Source organism: Cloeon dipterum, chromosome 1 (genome assembly GCF_949628265.1).
Source record: "Cloeon dipterum chromosome 1, ieCloDipt1.1, whole genome shotgun sequence".
Classification (NCBI taxonomy): Eukaryota; Metazoa; Arthropoda; class Insecta; order Ephemeroptera; family Baetidae; genus Cloeon; species Cloeon dipterum.
Window position 1 is genome coordinate 4,552,863 of NC_088786.1, and position 16,336 is coordinate 4,569,198.

The window sequence follows — 16,336 nt, forward strand, 5'->3', positions numbered from 1 at the left end:
AACCACCCCTAGATAGAAAAAGCAAACTAAAGGTACCACCCCATAAAAAGACATTTTTTTATTAAATATTGACTTCTAAGCATAAGATTTACAATAAGCGCACATCGTTTGACCGTTCCCTAGATAGCTGAAGCAGTGTAAAGGTGTTAATCATTTCAACTCCTTTTCCAACCCTTCTAAAATGGTTAAAATGCATTATTTCGCATACTGGAAGCAATTGATGCATCTAAATGAGCATGAAAACAATTAGGAATCGCTTAAATTCATCCTGATAAAACATGCCTTGATCTCACCCTTAGAATGCAACTGATGGAACCTATCTTAATCGGTTGGAATTTGAAAAATGCCGTTTTTTTACACATTTTAAACAAATTTTACTCATTTTCAAGTTGATTAGGGATCAAGTTTTATTCAATTGTGGTGACTCTCACCACTTCTGTGTGCTGGAAACTTCCAGACGGCCCGCTGGTTTGTTCTAATATCCCCGCGGTAGTTCTGCACTCACCGATTTCAGATTTTTCTCTAACCAAGCTGACTTACAATAATTATTTTAATTAAGTGATGAATTACATTCCAATGGGTTGATGTATAATAATGTTCTATAAATTTTGGCAATAAAGAAAACCAGATTTAATCTCAAGCAACTATGCACAGCAATAAATTTAACTCAAATAAACTCCAAATTGCGACATGAAGTTCGCGCACCGGATTTCAGGACGCCCTGTTAATTTTATAGAATTTAGTTAGCAGTTGAGTTACTTATCGTGCTTCATTAACCGATTCCAGCTCCTATTCAATACTATTCTGCATCTTCTAGGGTTTATTTCAAAGGGTTCAAAATATAATTAACTACCATTCTTTGAACTGTAAAAATAATAATACTCTATCAAGTTAGCAAGTATCGATTAATGCATATTCTGTGTTAAATAAATCAATAAAATTATACGTTCAACAAGTTAATAGAGTATGTACATATTTTATTTTTAACCACCCCGTAAAACAGCAATAAATAAGCTTGATGCTGTCCGAAATTAACGGAGTAAGGAAAAAACTCAACTCGCACAATAGACGATCAATATCCTCTTTGCCATTTTAAAAGCTGAGGTGCAAACATACAGATTCGTGTACAAGTTTTCTCTCGCTGGGAATTTTTCGGTATGCTATTTTCCGACGAAATGTGGCGACTGCGGCTGACGTGTACAGCCTGTGCACACACAGAGATCCGGCCGCCGCTGAGAGCTGCCTTTATTGGTAAATAAAGAAAGGCAAGCAAAACAGCCAAGCACTTTTTCGCTCGTTCCGCGTTCATTGCGCTCGAAAGCAGCCGACGTTAATTGCACGGCAAGCCGGTCTGAAAGGCTACTGCCAAGTCGGTTCTGCCAAAAGGCTGTTTAAAATGCAGCAAATGTTGCAAGTAATAATAACGGGCGCGCGTGAATTCCGAAAGTGCTGACACTAAACAGAGGCGAGAAAGCCAGCCAGGTTGGCATCGGTAGGAGCCCGCGTTAGAGATAAAAAGTAATCAGTTTAGGCCATTCTCCACAGCATACGCGGCTCTGCTGCTCTTGTTGCTCGTCTTGCACGGTGGCTTACTAGATTTATTGACCTCCACGCCAGCCAATAACACTTTCCTCGCCAATTCCCAAATTCTCCAAAGGTCTCTCCTCACCCGAGACGTGTTTTTCTTTTCTTTTCCATTTCTATTTATTGGCTTCATGTTGAACCCGCTCAAAACTTCTGCCCACTGTATCGGAAAAAGTGACGATGAAATAAAAGGAGCTCGAGACAGTTTTGATACAGAAGAAATGGGGCAACGTACTTTCTGCTACAAAACCTTACTCAACAGATGCAAGAAATAAAGTTGCGATTTCTACTATGATCTATGTGAAGCAACAGAAGACTCTATTTGTCAATTTTGTGATAATAGAATTGACCGCTACCACTTTTTTGAGCCGTAAAAATATCAATCCTGCCTCAAGTAGCAAGAAATAGAGTCAAATAATGATGTATACACTTTCCGTGTTTAATAAATCAATTAAATTATATGTTCAATGAGTTGATAAGGTATATATCTTGTAATCAGTTTTTAATTTGTGTTTCCTGACCAAAAACTGTAATGGATGATAGTGCGATTGAAATCTGCATGCCTTTAAATCTAGCAATGTTTCGTGGTTTTTTAATATCTTAAAAATTATTGAGTTAAAAACATCAAACTCCAATTTAGTAATCCAATAGAAATTTTGAATACAGTTTAGATTGCACTGTTTCATACCATCGAATTCAATTAAAATCCTTTTAATATCCCAGACAGAATTCCTTTGAGAGATGCTTCATTCTTTTTCGAGTCTCCAAAATGGAACTAGCCGATTAAAAGAAATCCTACAAAGCTTAATAGGGTCAAAGGCATACCAAAGGAGGAAATTACAAATCTCGACTGGTCAGCCCACGCGTTAACGAATTCGTGGATTTCCCTGCTCGAGTGCACAGACGCAACGGCATATTGCGGGAGCGGAAAATAGAGGAACACTCTTGTTTGATGCGTTGCATAAGCCTCGAGAGGTATAATTTGATCTTTTGAATTTTCCTGTTGGAATGAAATGTAAAGGAAACAGCCACTTTTATATGACATCATATATATACAAGTTTAGAGCGAGGCTGTTATTACTTTTATATCAAAGACTCGTAATTTATTTTCCTGTAGTTATAACAAAAAATAAAACTGCAATTCAGTGTTCCAACAAAAGCGTCCAAGAGAAAATCGAAAGTCTAAGAAAGGCAAAGATGGAAGAAACGAAAAACATTATTAATTACCCTAGCAAAAAGTAATATCTATAGTGACTGACATTGATATTTGCGTCGTGTCGATACCAGACGACCGAGTTTTGTATCAACTTGGAAGATTTCGTGGGTGTCAACCGATCCTAAAGTTGGCACTTCGATATAGGAAAGTTGTCCCTGCGCGATCACTTTAGCGACGGAGCAGGGGTTGTTGCTCGTGCGTGCCGACTTCAAAGGGCCGCCACCAAAATTGTGCGTGTGTTATCTTTGACCGCGATTCGTGCACGCGTCCCGGCTTTCGCAAATTGGCGTCGGCCGGTCGGACAAGCCGCCGCTTGTTGCTGGCACCCCCATTACGGCGGCAACTGCGGTTCGGGGCTCATTTCCACACGTGGCTGAGCAGCAGCCGTGTGTGCGCTGTGCACACATACACGGGTCGGCTGAGACGCGCTGCGGTGCACTAATCATTCCGAATGCTGCCACACCCTCCTCCATCACCGTGCACCACACCCCGGAAGCGCGCGGCTTACGACTAAGTTGTAATGCAACGCAGCTCCCAAACTCGCCTCCTTGTTGTGCCCGCTTGCTCTGCTTGGCAGGTCTTACTCGCGGAGATTTTATCTTCCCTCTTGAGAAAGAAGTTATACCTAGCGACTCTGAAAGAATGTTCTCTTTTCGTCCTTTACGTAATGGCCGAGTCCTCCGGCCTCTTGGAGAGATAGGAATGGCGAATGGAATTTCTTTTAAACTAAAGTAATCGACTTTTTTAACCCTGGTCTAATTTAAAATATATATACATATAAATTCTTTTGACAAGAAAGCAAACTAAGAAAATTGAAACGAAACAAAAAAATAGTGAGGCCGTCGTTAAAATATAAAAATAGGCATGCTAAAAATCGACTCAAAATGTTAAAAAATGTAAAATATTCACTCTTTTAACGGGTCCTTTTATGAATAATGAAAACGCGGAGTCTGTTTATTTTACGAATGTCCCATAGTCAATTTAAAATTTTTAAATTAAAGTGACAGCAGAAAAGTTGAGTTGACGTCAACCAGAGACGAAACATTTTGTAAATTTTAGTTCATCGATTGTTTTTAATCTTTCGTGGATAGCAAATGATGAAAACACATATGCATTATTTTAATTATATTGACAACAAATCAACTAAGTCTGCCTATGTTTTGGTAATAAAAGAGTTGAATTTTTAGCTAAAATGATTTTAAATCTCATAAACTTAGAATGTCTGTATTGGAAAAAATGAGCCGAGTTTTGTAAAATTGTTTTTGTTTTACAATACAACGACTAAATTGCTCGTGTGATAGTTTATAGGACGAGAGAACTTTGAATTTTCGCATTGTCTACTCTGACTTTATGAGCGATTGTCGACTTTGTAATGGTTAACTTATATTTATTTATTGAGTCCCCAGAAGAATACAAGTAAAGAAGACAAAATATAAATTCTGTATTTTTTTCCTCTTTTTAAACTTAGATTTATCAATTAAAATTGCAAATTAATGTTAAGGAACGTTGAGAAACTCCGCGGAAAGACAATTAAATCAAAACAAGTCCTACTGTACTTTTTACCTTATGTGTTGCCTCACGAGATGTAAGTTATTGTTTGTTGTTATTAGAGCCAAGTGAAACGAGAACTTTGGCCTGTTTAGAGCAGCGCAAATTAACGCCACAGCTAGTCAGCTAGAGGGCTCAGAGTGGAGTGCAGGAGCTAAGTTTTCCGAGTAGAGTACAAGCTGCAGCGATCCTGATAGAGCGATTCAAGTGTGCAGCTCCAATTATGCCGACGAGTGGTGCGTGAATTCATCTCACATCAGGGCTCTAATGAAATCTCGTCGTGAGACACAGCCGCACATGCTCGATGAAATGCATTCACCGCTGGCTGTTGTGTATTGCAAACATTAATAATACGATCTAGAGCGGTGCACGACTTTGATTAAATGGGTCATTGCCAACGCTGATTGATTAATTTAATATGCGTCTCATGAGTTTGGCTTAAAATGCAGCGTCTTGAACAGAAATATTCATTTCCGTCAAATGAATAAGCTATGATTGAAATTCATTCAAATAACCCTAATGCATCTTAAACAGCGTTTAATGGAGGAAATTTTACTGTAAGGGAAGGTTTCGCTTGAGACGCGCTTAATTGAGCTAGTAATTTTAATTAAATCTGCCGTCATATTTTCGCTTTTCAACCTGAGCGTACTAAAGATTAGGATTCAAATGAAAATGATGAGAGATGAATAGCGAGAAAGCTCTGCAAGGTTATGTTTAATCAAAGAAATAAACTGCTACATTGAACAAAATTAAATCGTTTGAAAAATCCAGTTCATTTCAATTCGTCGTTAACAAAACAAGTTCTATAAATAGTAAACTCCACTGATGCATTGACTGCAATTTTAAGTTTGTTTAATTAATTTGTCTTAAAGTGAATACCAGGATCTGCTCAAAGTTTTCATCCCTACTTCCCCAAAGATAAAAACTCTATTTATTTCAGGAGGGCATGAGAATATTGCAAGTGCGAAAAGCCAGTTTGCACCGTTCATGCATTTTATGTAGATATATCGTGCAGTGTGATAACTTTACCAGCGTAGAATAACGAATAAAAATAAAATAACTTAACAAAAATCTTAAATATTACAATCCACAAAGTCCGGCAAGACTGGATAAAAAGATGTGACTATCTTCCATTAAGCATATTGCTTCGTTTAAGCAAGAAATATTTGCTTCTGTGCATACATGCTATGAAATACATACAAATTTGAAGCGATAGGATCTAGACATAGTAATGAGATTCTGTAAAGTAAAATGCTTCAAGAATTGTGATATTCATATTTGTATCTCCATTATACTGACACAAATTACTTACACATTAAACCAAAGGGCAGTAGAAGATTTTTTGACGTATTCGCATTAAGCGCTTAACTTAATTTTACAAAAGCGTATTTTTTGTTAGTAGTCCTAACAATAAGAATCGTGAACATGAAAGAGGCCACATAAACGTCGTCAGATTTCAGCGATCGAAGGGTGGAGCAGAAAAATGGAGCAGCGAGAGAGAGAGAGAGAGAGAGAGAGAGAGAGAGAGAGAGAGAGAGAGAGAGAGAGAGAGAGAGAGAGAGAGCGGACGGATGGCAGGAAGCCTCGTCCCTTTCCTCTCTCTCTCTAGCATTTTTCTGCCTTTGTTGATGGGCATTGTCTAGTGCAAACACGCCAGGAGAAAAGGAAGATGATGTGTGGATGAGAACGCTTTACTTCAGACTGACCTGCTTGAGCTACTTTGACTCTTCATGACGACGAAACTCTTTCATCTCTAGGTTACAAAAGGTTGACAACTTCAACCTCACGATTTCGACTTGCAATTTGAAATGTGTGCTTGTTTTTTTATTGATTTTTCATTGTTTATCTGGTTCTTTGATCAGATCTCTTACTAAAAAAATATTTTAGCTTCGGATCCACCAAAAAATAACATCTGAAAAAAATTAGGTCAAAACTCTGCTTACCTCAGAAGTGAATTACTCTTATCAATAAAGCATAATTTCCGCCACTAGCAAGTAGGAGAGCCTTTAACGGCCACTTGCATCAAGAATTCACTGGAAGAAACCCACGCATTTACATTTTTCCGTGCCCTACATTTGCATTTAACGACAGCGTAGTTTGCATCCACCAGTGCAGCTCGCCACATGCCACATATTGACTCTGCAATAGGACAAAAGAAGCAATTTCCCCCCGCTCTTGAGTGCTCCAGTATGAAGCATTTTTCTCATATTCGGCGCACTCTAGTTTCATATCACTGGCAACGAAGTGCGCTGGCGACAAGTGAATAACAATATGTTCTCGATACAAATTGCATTCCCTGTATTTATGGTATTTATAAATAATGAACCAGCATTAATAACAAATGGAAAGTGGAATATTATTTGCAATTTATAACAGAATAGCTCTCTCCACATTCTCATCATACAAATAACGGCTAACTTGTTTACAACATTCCGCGTTTTAGACCAAAAATCAAGATAATTTTCTCATTTTTCAACACATTTGCACAGTATTCAAATGAGCGAAACACTTTGAACACTTCATTTAATGTGAAGTATTTTGGCACTTCACATAGCCATTATTTATGCTACAAATGCTCCAAGTTTGTATGTTTTTTATGCAGCATATATTATATCGTGTGAAATATTGCGATGTGTTAATACAAATTGTGCACAAATTAAGTCCTGAAAGAGAAGAAGAGGAAACATTGTTTCCAGCTCGTGAAGTTGATAATGTTACACATAGAGCAAAAGTAGAATTTACTTCGCAGTCTTCTTTGATAATAAGTTGTGTCACTAGGCTAACTTGCCTTTTGATTGTGATTTAGATCGGATTATCTCGCGTTTCTTTGTTAACCGCGATAAGTACCAATAAAATCCCCAGGGGATCGCATGATCCCACACAGGACTCAATTAAATAGTCCAGACAACGATGGTTGGGCTATTTATTCCGTAAAATCAAATCAGAAATCACGCCTGCTTTCATGCGGAAAATGATTTCGAACACTTTAATCAACGCTCTCCTACCGGTGTCGCTGGCACGAAAGATAAAAATTGAATTTTTAACTTTCATCTGTATCCCGATTCTGCCATCTGCCAATAAAAATATATTTTGCCGAGACTGTGGAACATGTTACCAAGTGAATTAAAGGACCTGATAGTGATAAAAATTCTGCCTAATTAAAAAGTGGCTGATCTACGCGTATCCAAAAAAATTCCCGTTCAATGTAAAGTGCATAAACTGTAAATAATTAGAACTGCAGCCGATAATTCTTCAGAATTGGCTGCTTTTAAATAAATGTTTTCTTAAAAAAAACAAAGGTTGTTTCTCTATCTTCATTTATAGTTTTGTGGTCCCCTGAAGGGAGAGAACCATCAGCTTCTCGTGCTCTACCACCAACAACAAAAGACAGCAATTCCATGGTTGATCCATTGTTGCGTGAGTATCGTATCTCTTCCGTCATGGTGTCTCTCTCTCTCCTGTTTGCAAGTAGACGTAGCACTTTGCTAGAAAAACCGCGATATTATTGTGGAGCAGATCGCATGTGTTGCTCGAATAAATCTCAGAGAAAATCTCCATTGCGCGAGATATTGCTCTTGGTGCGGGCGAGATTAAGAGAACGTCTCTCTTGAGAACAATAAGCGCAAAGATTGCTGGAGATGCTGGCGCAATTTCATTTAATATCTGCACCACCCGCTTTTATTGATATCCGGATTTTAATAAGAAAGGCTGCTCGACAGGAATTATCCTCGCTTCACCTCTCATCTTGCTGTTAAAGCGACTTGGAAACGCAGATTCGATAAAACGCCCAGACACCTACACAGAACGCCGAGATCGAGCGAAGAGAAGAGGCCTTGGTGAAATGATAATTAAACCAATTAGATTTTAATGGAGGAAAAGGATTTGTGTTTGTTTGAAATTTGCACTGCAATGTGTCTCGTTGCATCTGTTAATACTTTACGCACAAAAAATACAGACGAAATAATTTCTTGATGTTTTAGATTTTAAAGTGGTTTGATTGTTTTATACATGTCAACAATTTCATATTAATTTGAACGGTAGACTACACAATTAGCAGTTGATGAAATTGTTAGTTTGAATAATAATCTCTGATATAATGTACAATAATCAACTGAGGATCAGGTAACGAATATACATACTACGTCTCTCAATCTACCCAACGGTGTGCAAATAATGGGGCAATTTTTCTTTCTAGGGTTATGAAATGCTGATTTTCAATAGGGAGACAGTTCTCGCTGCTTGAGAAATATGACATGCAACCAAAGAATTTTTAGTACTGCGTATGGCTAGAAGAGTATATATAGTTCAATTCATGTTAGGGATTCGCAAAAACTAGCTTTTTCAAAAAAAAAAAACATTGCATAGAAAAAAAACTGTTTTTTCGCAATTTTGTGGATTTCTCCTATACACTTGCATTTTATATAATAGATGACCATAAATATTTGATATTGGATAATCAAAATATAAGCAACTGATTTTTTCTGTCATGTTCGGCGCAAAGTATGTCCTTTTTGCTATTTGGCCAGACCAAAACATATTCTTGTCAGTGTCTGTGTTCCTAGGTAGTGAAGAATGTTCAACTATTTTTTTACTTTTATTAGGGTTTGGACTCTGTTTAAAAAAGCAGTAGTTAAATTTTTCATTTTAATTCATTGGCTGGTCCAGGTTTAGTTCTCCAGAATGAGAATTGAGAACAGTGCTGATAACAAAATATTTCTATCTCTTTTTTCAATAGCACTCCGAGAGATAACAATTTTAAAAATGTCACTGTTAAAAACACTCTCGCGACACGATGAACTGCATCGTTTACCACACGTGACCCGTTTTCGCAACACCGTCCTTCCATTTCCTAGCAAGTGCATATCGAGTAAAAAACCGCATCTTTATAAATCCGCAGCACGCTTATAATCCATTTCCACGACACTTTCCTCGCGCGGAGAGCGAAGTGGATTCCCCAATGCACTTCTTGGGGTTCTTTATTACGCGGCCCCGAGCGGTCGCGATTTAACAACAAGGGAGGCAACCACCGCTGTAGCGAGAGACCGTTTTTTCTCGCAGCCTTGTTTGCATCTCGGCGCGTCGTAAAGGCAAATTGCGAAGGTAATCCGAGCGACAAAAAGGGGCCTATTCAGTGAACAGCCTCTTTCCACTCGCATGTGCTTGGGCGAACAAAGCGTTCTGTTTTTCCCTGTGACCTGCATGCACCGGATTGCTGCTGTGCAGAACACTGCCTCCTTTGGGCTTTGCGAGTGCTCGCAATCAGCAGTCGATCATTGCAATGAAGTATAATGCATTTGGCTCACTGAACTCGTAAGACTCAAGCGTTTGCAATTAATTGCAAGTTCACACTTCAAATTCTATCAACTGTTCGTGATGATTGTAAAACGAAGGAGCTGTATAGCAAAGGGTCGTGACGTTAAAATTGAATGGTTTCAATGAATCCATGAAGTCGTAGTTGATTTCGTAGTAACTCGTGTGATTGGGTGGCTTGAATCAATGTTTACACACTATTATTATTAGTCTTGTTTATTCTTGCTCATGCCATATACAATAAAATACATAAATATCAAAATTATGATTATAAATCAAATCTCATTATAGCAAGGGGTTAATGATTTGTTGGATAGTGATTTTTGCAAGCCTTTCTGAAGCATATGAAACGATCAAATTTTGCACAGCTAAAACCAATCGAAATCTTTTAGCATACTTCAATGAACGCAAATAGCTTTTGACAGAATTTCAAATTTCAAAGTAATTTATTATCCAGCTCTTTTCTGCTGTATTGTTTCAGCACTCTGATACACTTGGTGCGTGTTGTAATTTACGCCATGGAATGTTAATTTTTACCATCATCTAAGTCACAAAATGCTTTGTAACTAAATAAGAAATGGAAAAATCATTTATTGTGACATTAAAAGTGCTTACATTTTATTTAAATTATTTTTAATATTTCTTAACCGAATCAAAACTCGTACCGCCTCCTACTGATTTGTTAGTTTCATTTTCATGACGAAAAACAATTATTTCATTTCGATTAAATAAATACAAAATTTAGTCTGGCAGCAACAGCTGCGAAAGGAAACGGACTGTAGAAATACTAACGCCATGTGTGCACTGCTTGGGGAAATTACCGCCAGCTCGCGGACGAGAAATCTACCCCTGGAAGTTGTGAGTTTGCAACCCGCGCGGCAGATGGAGTCCTGGAGCACTGCACGCCTCAGCAAGTGTGCAGAAAGCCGGCAGGGTGCAGCTTCAAAGATAACCAGTAAATTGGATGATAAATAATTTTTCCTATTTGCAATATTACCATAAAATAATTGCCTGAGTTTCATTTAACCACGTATAAATTAACTATCGCAAAACGATCCCTGAAAACCCATGAAATGCGCAAGCTCTTCAAAATAAAAGCCAGAGGGAAAATCTGTTCTTGCATACGTGTGATTCGGACCGAAAATGAAATTGAAGAACTCTTTAGACTTTGACAAGCTTACAAATGGGACCAGAAGTCACATTTTGATTTGTAGGGGATCATCACGACACTTTTAAAACATTTCATGAATTCTTAAAAATTCTTGAACTATAAAATGTAATTATTTTCTGGATTTTAATCAGGAGAACAATGAACGCAGGTGAAAAAGTTATGTAATTAATCTCTCTTTAATCGTGACTTTTAATCATTCAGAATAAAAACAGAAATCAAAGTTTTACCAGTGTATAAGAATAAAAAACGCATTGCTTTGCGCCCGCCCGTAATTTTGTTGCTGTGGTATTGAATTGTTAGATTGTCTTTCGAAGACAAAACAGTACCGCTATTTTATATAAACGTTGTTCTTCAAGAAACATACGAGATTAATCCCTATAAATTCGATTTTTCATCTAATACATCGTCATCTTGGGATTAAAATGAATACATTTTCGTGGATAAATATAATTCGTTTTTAATACATATCGTTTTCAAGAATTGAAATCTCAGAATTCACTTAACACAATGTTATATTTAAATTAACGGTATAATTTTGTTGCATAAATTTTCTAGCGGACCAGCACCACCATCACAGCTGTTAATTAAGCATCTCTCATGAATATCCAAGCTCTATTTTCCTTTGTAATTTCCCTTCAAAGTGAGCAAAAAAGTTTTCCAGGCTTAAATAGCAATCACGTGTCACGGAGCTCTTAATTAAAGAGTCGTCACATGCACAATGCATGAGAGCCATTTCGATGATGATGATGATGATGAACGGATGAATCTTCCCTGTCCTTAAAATCGATAGTGAAAATCTCTTTGTTGCTTGCGAGCAGGGAAATACGGATATATACTTATTTGCTGAAGGCTTTAACTCGCATCGAAGGGATTGGGATTAGAAGCGCTTAATGCTCTGAACGAACTTCATAGAAGGTCTGGTGGAAATCACGTTTTCAAATTACACTCAACGAGAGGCGTTGCTTGCAGCGAACTGCGAATAAATGGCACAAACAAAGCAAAGAAAGTTTTCTCAAGCCAGTCTACACGGATTTACCACAGCTTGTGAAATATTCATTGTCCTTGTGCGAAAGCCAGTTTCCGACTCATTTTGCGCAACAGTTGCCCCGGCCGGGGCCGGCGAACGGCGAACGACCCTCTCGCACACCTAACGCGAAAACGTAAGCAATCACAAGTCGTGTGAGCTGGGTGCAAGGGTCGGCGAGAAACACCTGCTGCGTTCGTTTGCCTTGCCCGCAGGCAATTGCACTCACGTTCGTATAAGGGGGACCTGAGCATTGTGACGGAGCGCCGGCACCGGCACTAACTCCAAATCAGCCGAGTTGTGCAATTGCCTTTTATGGCGGACGCGTGCGTTTCATACCGTATTCCTTTCAGAAGGTTGCGACACCGCAAAAATGCCTCCGCTGCCGCTCGCTGGTTGGCCGTCGTCGACACTACGCATAGCAATTTGTTTTTAAGCTTTGCTCAACTCCACTCTGACGCCCAATTTAGTGCTTTTTTATACGCCGGCCTGTGCAAAAGTTTTATTAAACACGCGAGTGGAATTTCAATTGGCGCTGACACCTGCCACCCAAATGTGATTTGCAGCCACGCATGTACATCTTGCCGCGTGCGGTAGTTCTGCCACCAGATTTTATGTCGTGCTGTCGGCTCCTCGTTTTAAAATTGATTTGCTCTCCTCCTTACATTTGAAATGACTATAAACTACAGAATATGCTAGTTTTTTTTGCCTTTACTTTATTTGATTTTTAACCAGTATGGGCAGCTTCTAATATAACGGTAAATAAATATCCAGCACTGGTTCAACCCCTCAGCATTCACCAGATATATTTTAACTGCAACTCAATACAGTTGGCTGCTGAGGATTTTCACCTCTTCCGCCGTGACAAATGACTGCAATTGCTGATCGTGAGCATAAATTTTCTCTAAAGGAACAATTTAAATTTCTTGGCAAATTTTCTAAGAAATCCAAAATATTTGTTAATTTCACTCACGGCTGTACGCCAGCTATACCATGCATTCATCAGAAAACATGTAAAAATATAACGTGCTAGTAAAAAAATTTTGATATAAAAAGTGTTATGAGTGAAGCCTGTGAAAAGCTTTCTTCTCTACCGTTCCAAGCATTTTGAATGGCTCATTCGTAAAAGCTTCTTTGGTGAAATGTTCCTTTGCAACTTTCATTTGAATATTTTCGTGGTTTCAGGTCAGCAAGTAAACAAAAGTTAGAATAAAGAGACAAGGGGAGCGAAAAATATGCCCGGTTTCGTTTCTAAAACAACAAATGACAAAGGCTAAGCCACACAAAAACGTGGGTACTGTACATGTTTTCAACGCAGAAACGGAATGGAAAAGATGTTCCCGCAGGACTACGACAGGTGTGAACATATGAAAACAAAAAGCTTTAGTTGTGGACTTAAAAAAAGGTTTTCCGGGGATTACTCTCTGAAATGGAAAATTCATGCTTTGTGAGCAATGTTTTGAGTGGCCAAAACTCCGTGAAATCGAAATATGATGGGTGCCCACATTGAGTAAAGCCAGCCTGCAAATTTTGGCCGGGAAATACTTTTGAAAATTATCCATTTTGGTCACTCAATTTGTTCGAGCGTATTGTGTAAACGGTGGAACGCCCAGCTCTCGCAGTTTTTGCCAAATAAACGATTTCATCAAATTTTATTTTAAATAAAATAGAAAATGCAGAATCTGTTGATGACATTTTTTAGAATACATTTATTTATTCCGTGTAATCTCTCCTCAAGGTATCGAGGAGGATTTTTACAAATTGAGCAAACAAATCGGATTGTTGACATGTTTGTATTTTATTTTAATTTAATACAAAGTTCCTCCTCCCAATTTTCTTAAGGTTTAGTTATTTGGGCAGCAGTCCTCTTGAAAATGAGAGCAAATAAATCTTGAACGAAAAGATCCACATATTGAAAATAAGCGCTGACAACGAACGGAAATGTAAATAATGCACAAAGCAAGGCATTCCAACGTGCAGGAAAATGTATTGTATCCGCCAAAAAACCCTTTTATCCCATGCAAATGGATGAAGTGATGAAGCGGTCGCTCAGGCAGCATTATTCAAGCACCAAAGTAATTCCTGTACTCGAATTACCATCTAAACAAGATACATCGTGAGCCGGCCATTGAAGACAGGGACCAACGAGCAGATTAAATTCGTCCCGGAAAGGAATTAATCACTCAAAATTAACTATATGTTCTCCCTCGCTGAGAATGATTAATGGACCTTTGTCTCTGCACACGGCTTTGTCGCCACAGGACGGCTAATTCGGCTGAGCGATTGGATTTGTAGAATGACTGGCTGACAAACGGCAAGATATAATGTCACTGTCACTAACATCGCGCTACTGAGTGCAGACTTGACGTAATGTAGTTTGCTTGTTAGCGTGCTGACCAATGCTGACTAATGCTTATGCTAATTATGTGTCTTTCTGTGACAATCATAATTTACTGCGATGAAATTAGCACTGATAACCATGTCAAATTTATTTTTCTATGATTGTTGACAAATAAACAAATAAAGATACAGCATTAAGCGAGAAAGGAGTGAAAAATAATCTGCTTAGGCGTTCCTACTTAGTTATTGACTATTTCGTGCCCTCTGTAGGTGTATCTGAGTTCTGAGTAAGTATAGCTTTATCGTTACGGGCACAATGTTCCAACACAATATAGTTTTGTTTTCATTTCACACTCGTGCGTAAAGTACGTATTTTGTAAGAGTTCAAGTTGCTGGCTGCGATGAGGGAGGCTGAGCTTTTTTTCTATGCATCACCAGTTTCTCACTTGCGTGCAAGGCGCACTCGCACTCAGGTCTAACTTTTAATGTATAATCACTTTTCCTGCCTGATTGAAGAGTCACTCAAGCGGCTTTTGTCTGAGAGCCTGCTGACTACCGCTAAACTGTTTGCTAACAATGTGCCATTTTACCTGTTCGTTTAAGTTATAAAAGTTAAGTTTTCATTAAATAAAATTGTTTCAAAACAAAAGCAGCAAAGTTCGGGGGAAATGAAAACGGGCTTGATTAAAATTGAATTTTCTATTGGCCCCGACTGAGATCTTGTCTAAAATTCCGATTAATTCCACGTTTCGTTTGGCTCGTTACCAACGTACATTATATGATGCTTCAGCGTGCCGGTCGGCTATATATTTCCGTCTACTTTTGTGACACGTTGCACTAAAACGGGGTCAAGCACCCTCGGCCGCAAAGTGGAGCGACTGAAACCATTTTGTACTCACCCTTGATGAAATCCACAGCCATCTCGAGGCCGTAGGTGTCCTTATCGCAGTCGTCCAACACGTAGGCGCCCAGCGTGAAGCCCGGCAGAAAGTCCCTATCCTCGTTGACGCGGTCGACGGTGTAGAGCATGGCCTCGAGGGCCTGCACGCCGCCCTGGGGCATGATGGGCCCGCAGGTGATCGAGTCCTCGCGCTCGTGCACCATCATGAGGCCGCCGAGCACCAGGTCGCCCTCGACGACGGCCTCGCGCTTCACGGGCCACACGGCGCCTTCCACCTCGTCGACCACCACAGCCGAGGCCACGGTCGGGCTTTTCGGCCGCTCCGAGCGCAGCAAGGTGGAGTTTGGGGCTGGAGACGACGACAGCAGCCGCAGGGTGGGCGTCGTGGGGGTGAGGGTTAGGACCGAGGCCGTCGGGGTCGCATCCGCGGGTCTCAGGGGCGACGGACTCGAAGATAGCACTGAGGGCGTTGATCCAGCCGGTGTTGATGAGGGGGACGGTGCTGTGGTGGTGCTGGGGGACGGGGATGATGCACTTGATAAGGAAACGGTTTCTGTCGTCGGAGGGTGCGTGGTGCCCGGCGAATGCTGGGGGGTGCCGGGGTGGACGGCCAAGAGCAGCAGTATCAAAGGCGTAAGCATTCTCACCATCCTGAAACACAATAATGTCGGTTGTATGTATATTCTGTGAGCAGAGAAACACAGCAAAAATGTACAACTGTTGGTTTTAATTAATTTAAATTAAATTTGACATTGTCCTATTTATGCAGGCTGAAAAGTAGTTTAAATAAACATTCCGTTTTTACAATGTCACCATTCGTTTTTGTGCTTGAAATACAAACGTTGCTAATTTAATATAATTTAATTCCGGGTGACAAAAGAGGCAGAATACGTGCACCACGTCACACATTTTTTGTTCGCGTGCGTTGCGTTATTGTGCGTCAAAAGAGAGGAATGACAATGAGTTGCTGGGACATTTGTTAAATTATAAATGCGTGTTTAAATAAAACGTTCTCTCGTGGAAAGTTCATTGATGCATGCGTAATGGTGTTAAAGGCAGTGCTGTTGATTTTGCCTTCGAATTAATTTTTCCTCCGAATTCTTCTGCTGGATATAAATTAATCTGCTTTGTAGTTTCCGGAAAACTCAATGTAATTAAAAATGCTAACCGTAGGATTTGTATATGATTTTGATTTTGAAAATTCTGCAGGTGATGTCTTTTCTCAATGACTTTCAAATTTAA

General features: G+C 39.3%; 1 protein-coding gene across 5 annotated transcripts in view; it reads right to left on the reverse strand.

Annotated features, from left to right (window-relative positions):
- The window catches only part of mtt (mangetout), a 237,064-nt gene that overhangs the window by 146,165 nt on the left and 74,563 nt on the right, over positions 1 to 16,336 (reverse strand). For all 5 annotated transcript variants that reach the window (XM_065476639.1, XM_065476638.1, XM_065476637.1 and 2 more), the window contains one exon: positions 15,093 to 15,745. In XM_065476639.1, the coding sequence (XP_065332711.1) occupies positions 15,093 to 15,744 (652 nt within the window). In that variant the 5' untranslated portion in view covers position 15,745. The remainder of the gene's footprint in view (positions 1 to 15,092; positions 15,746 to 16,336) is intronic.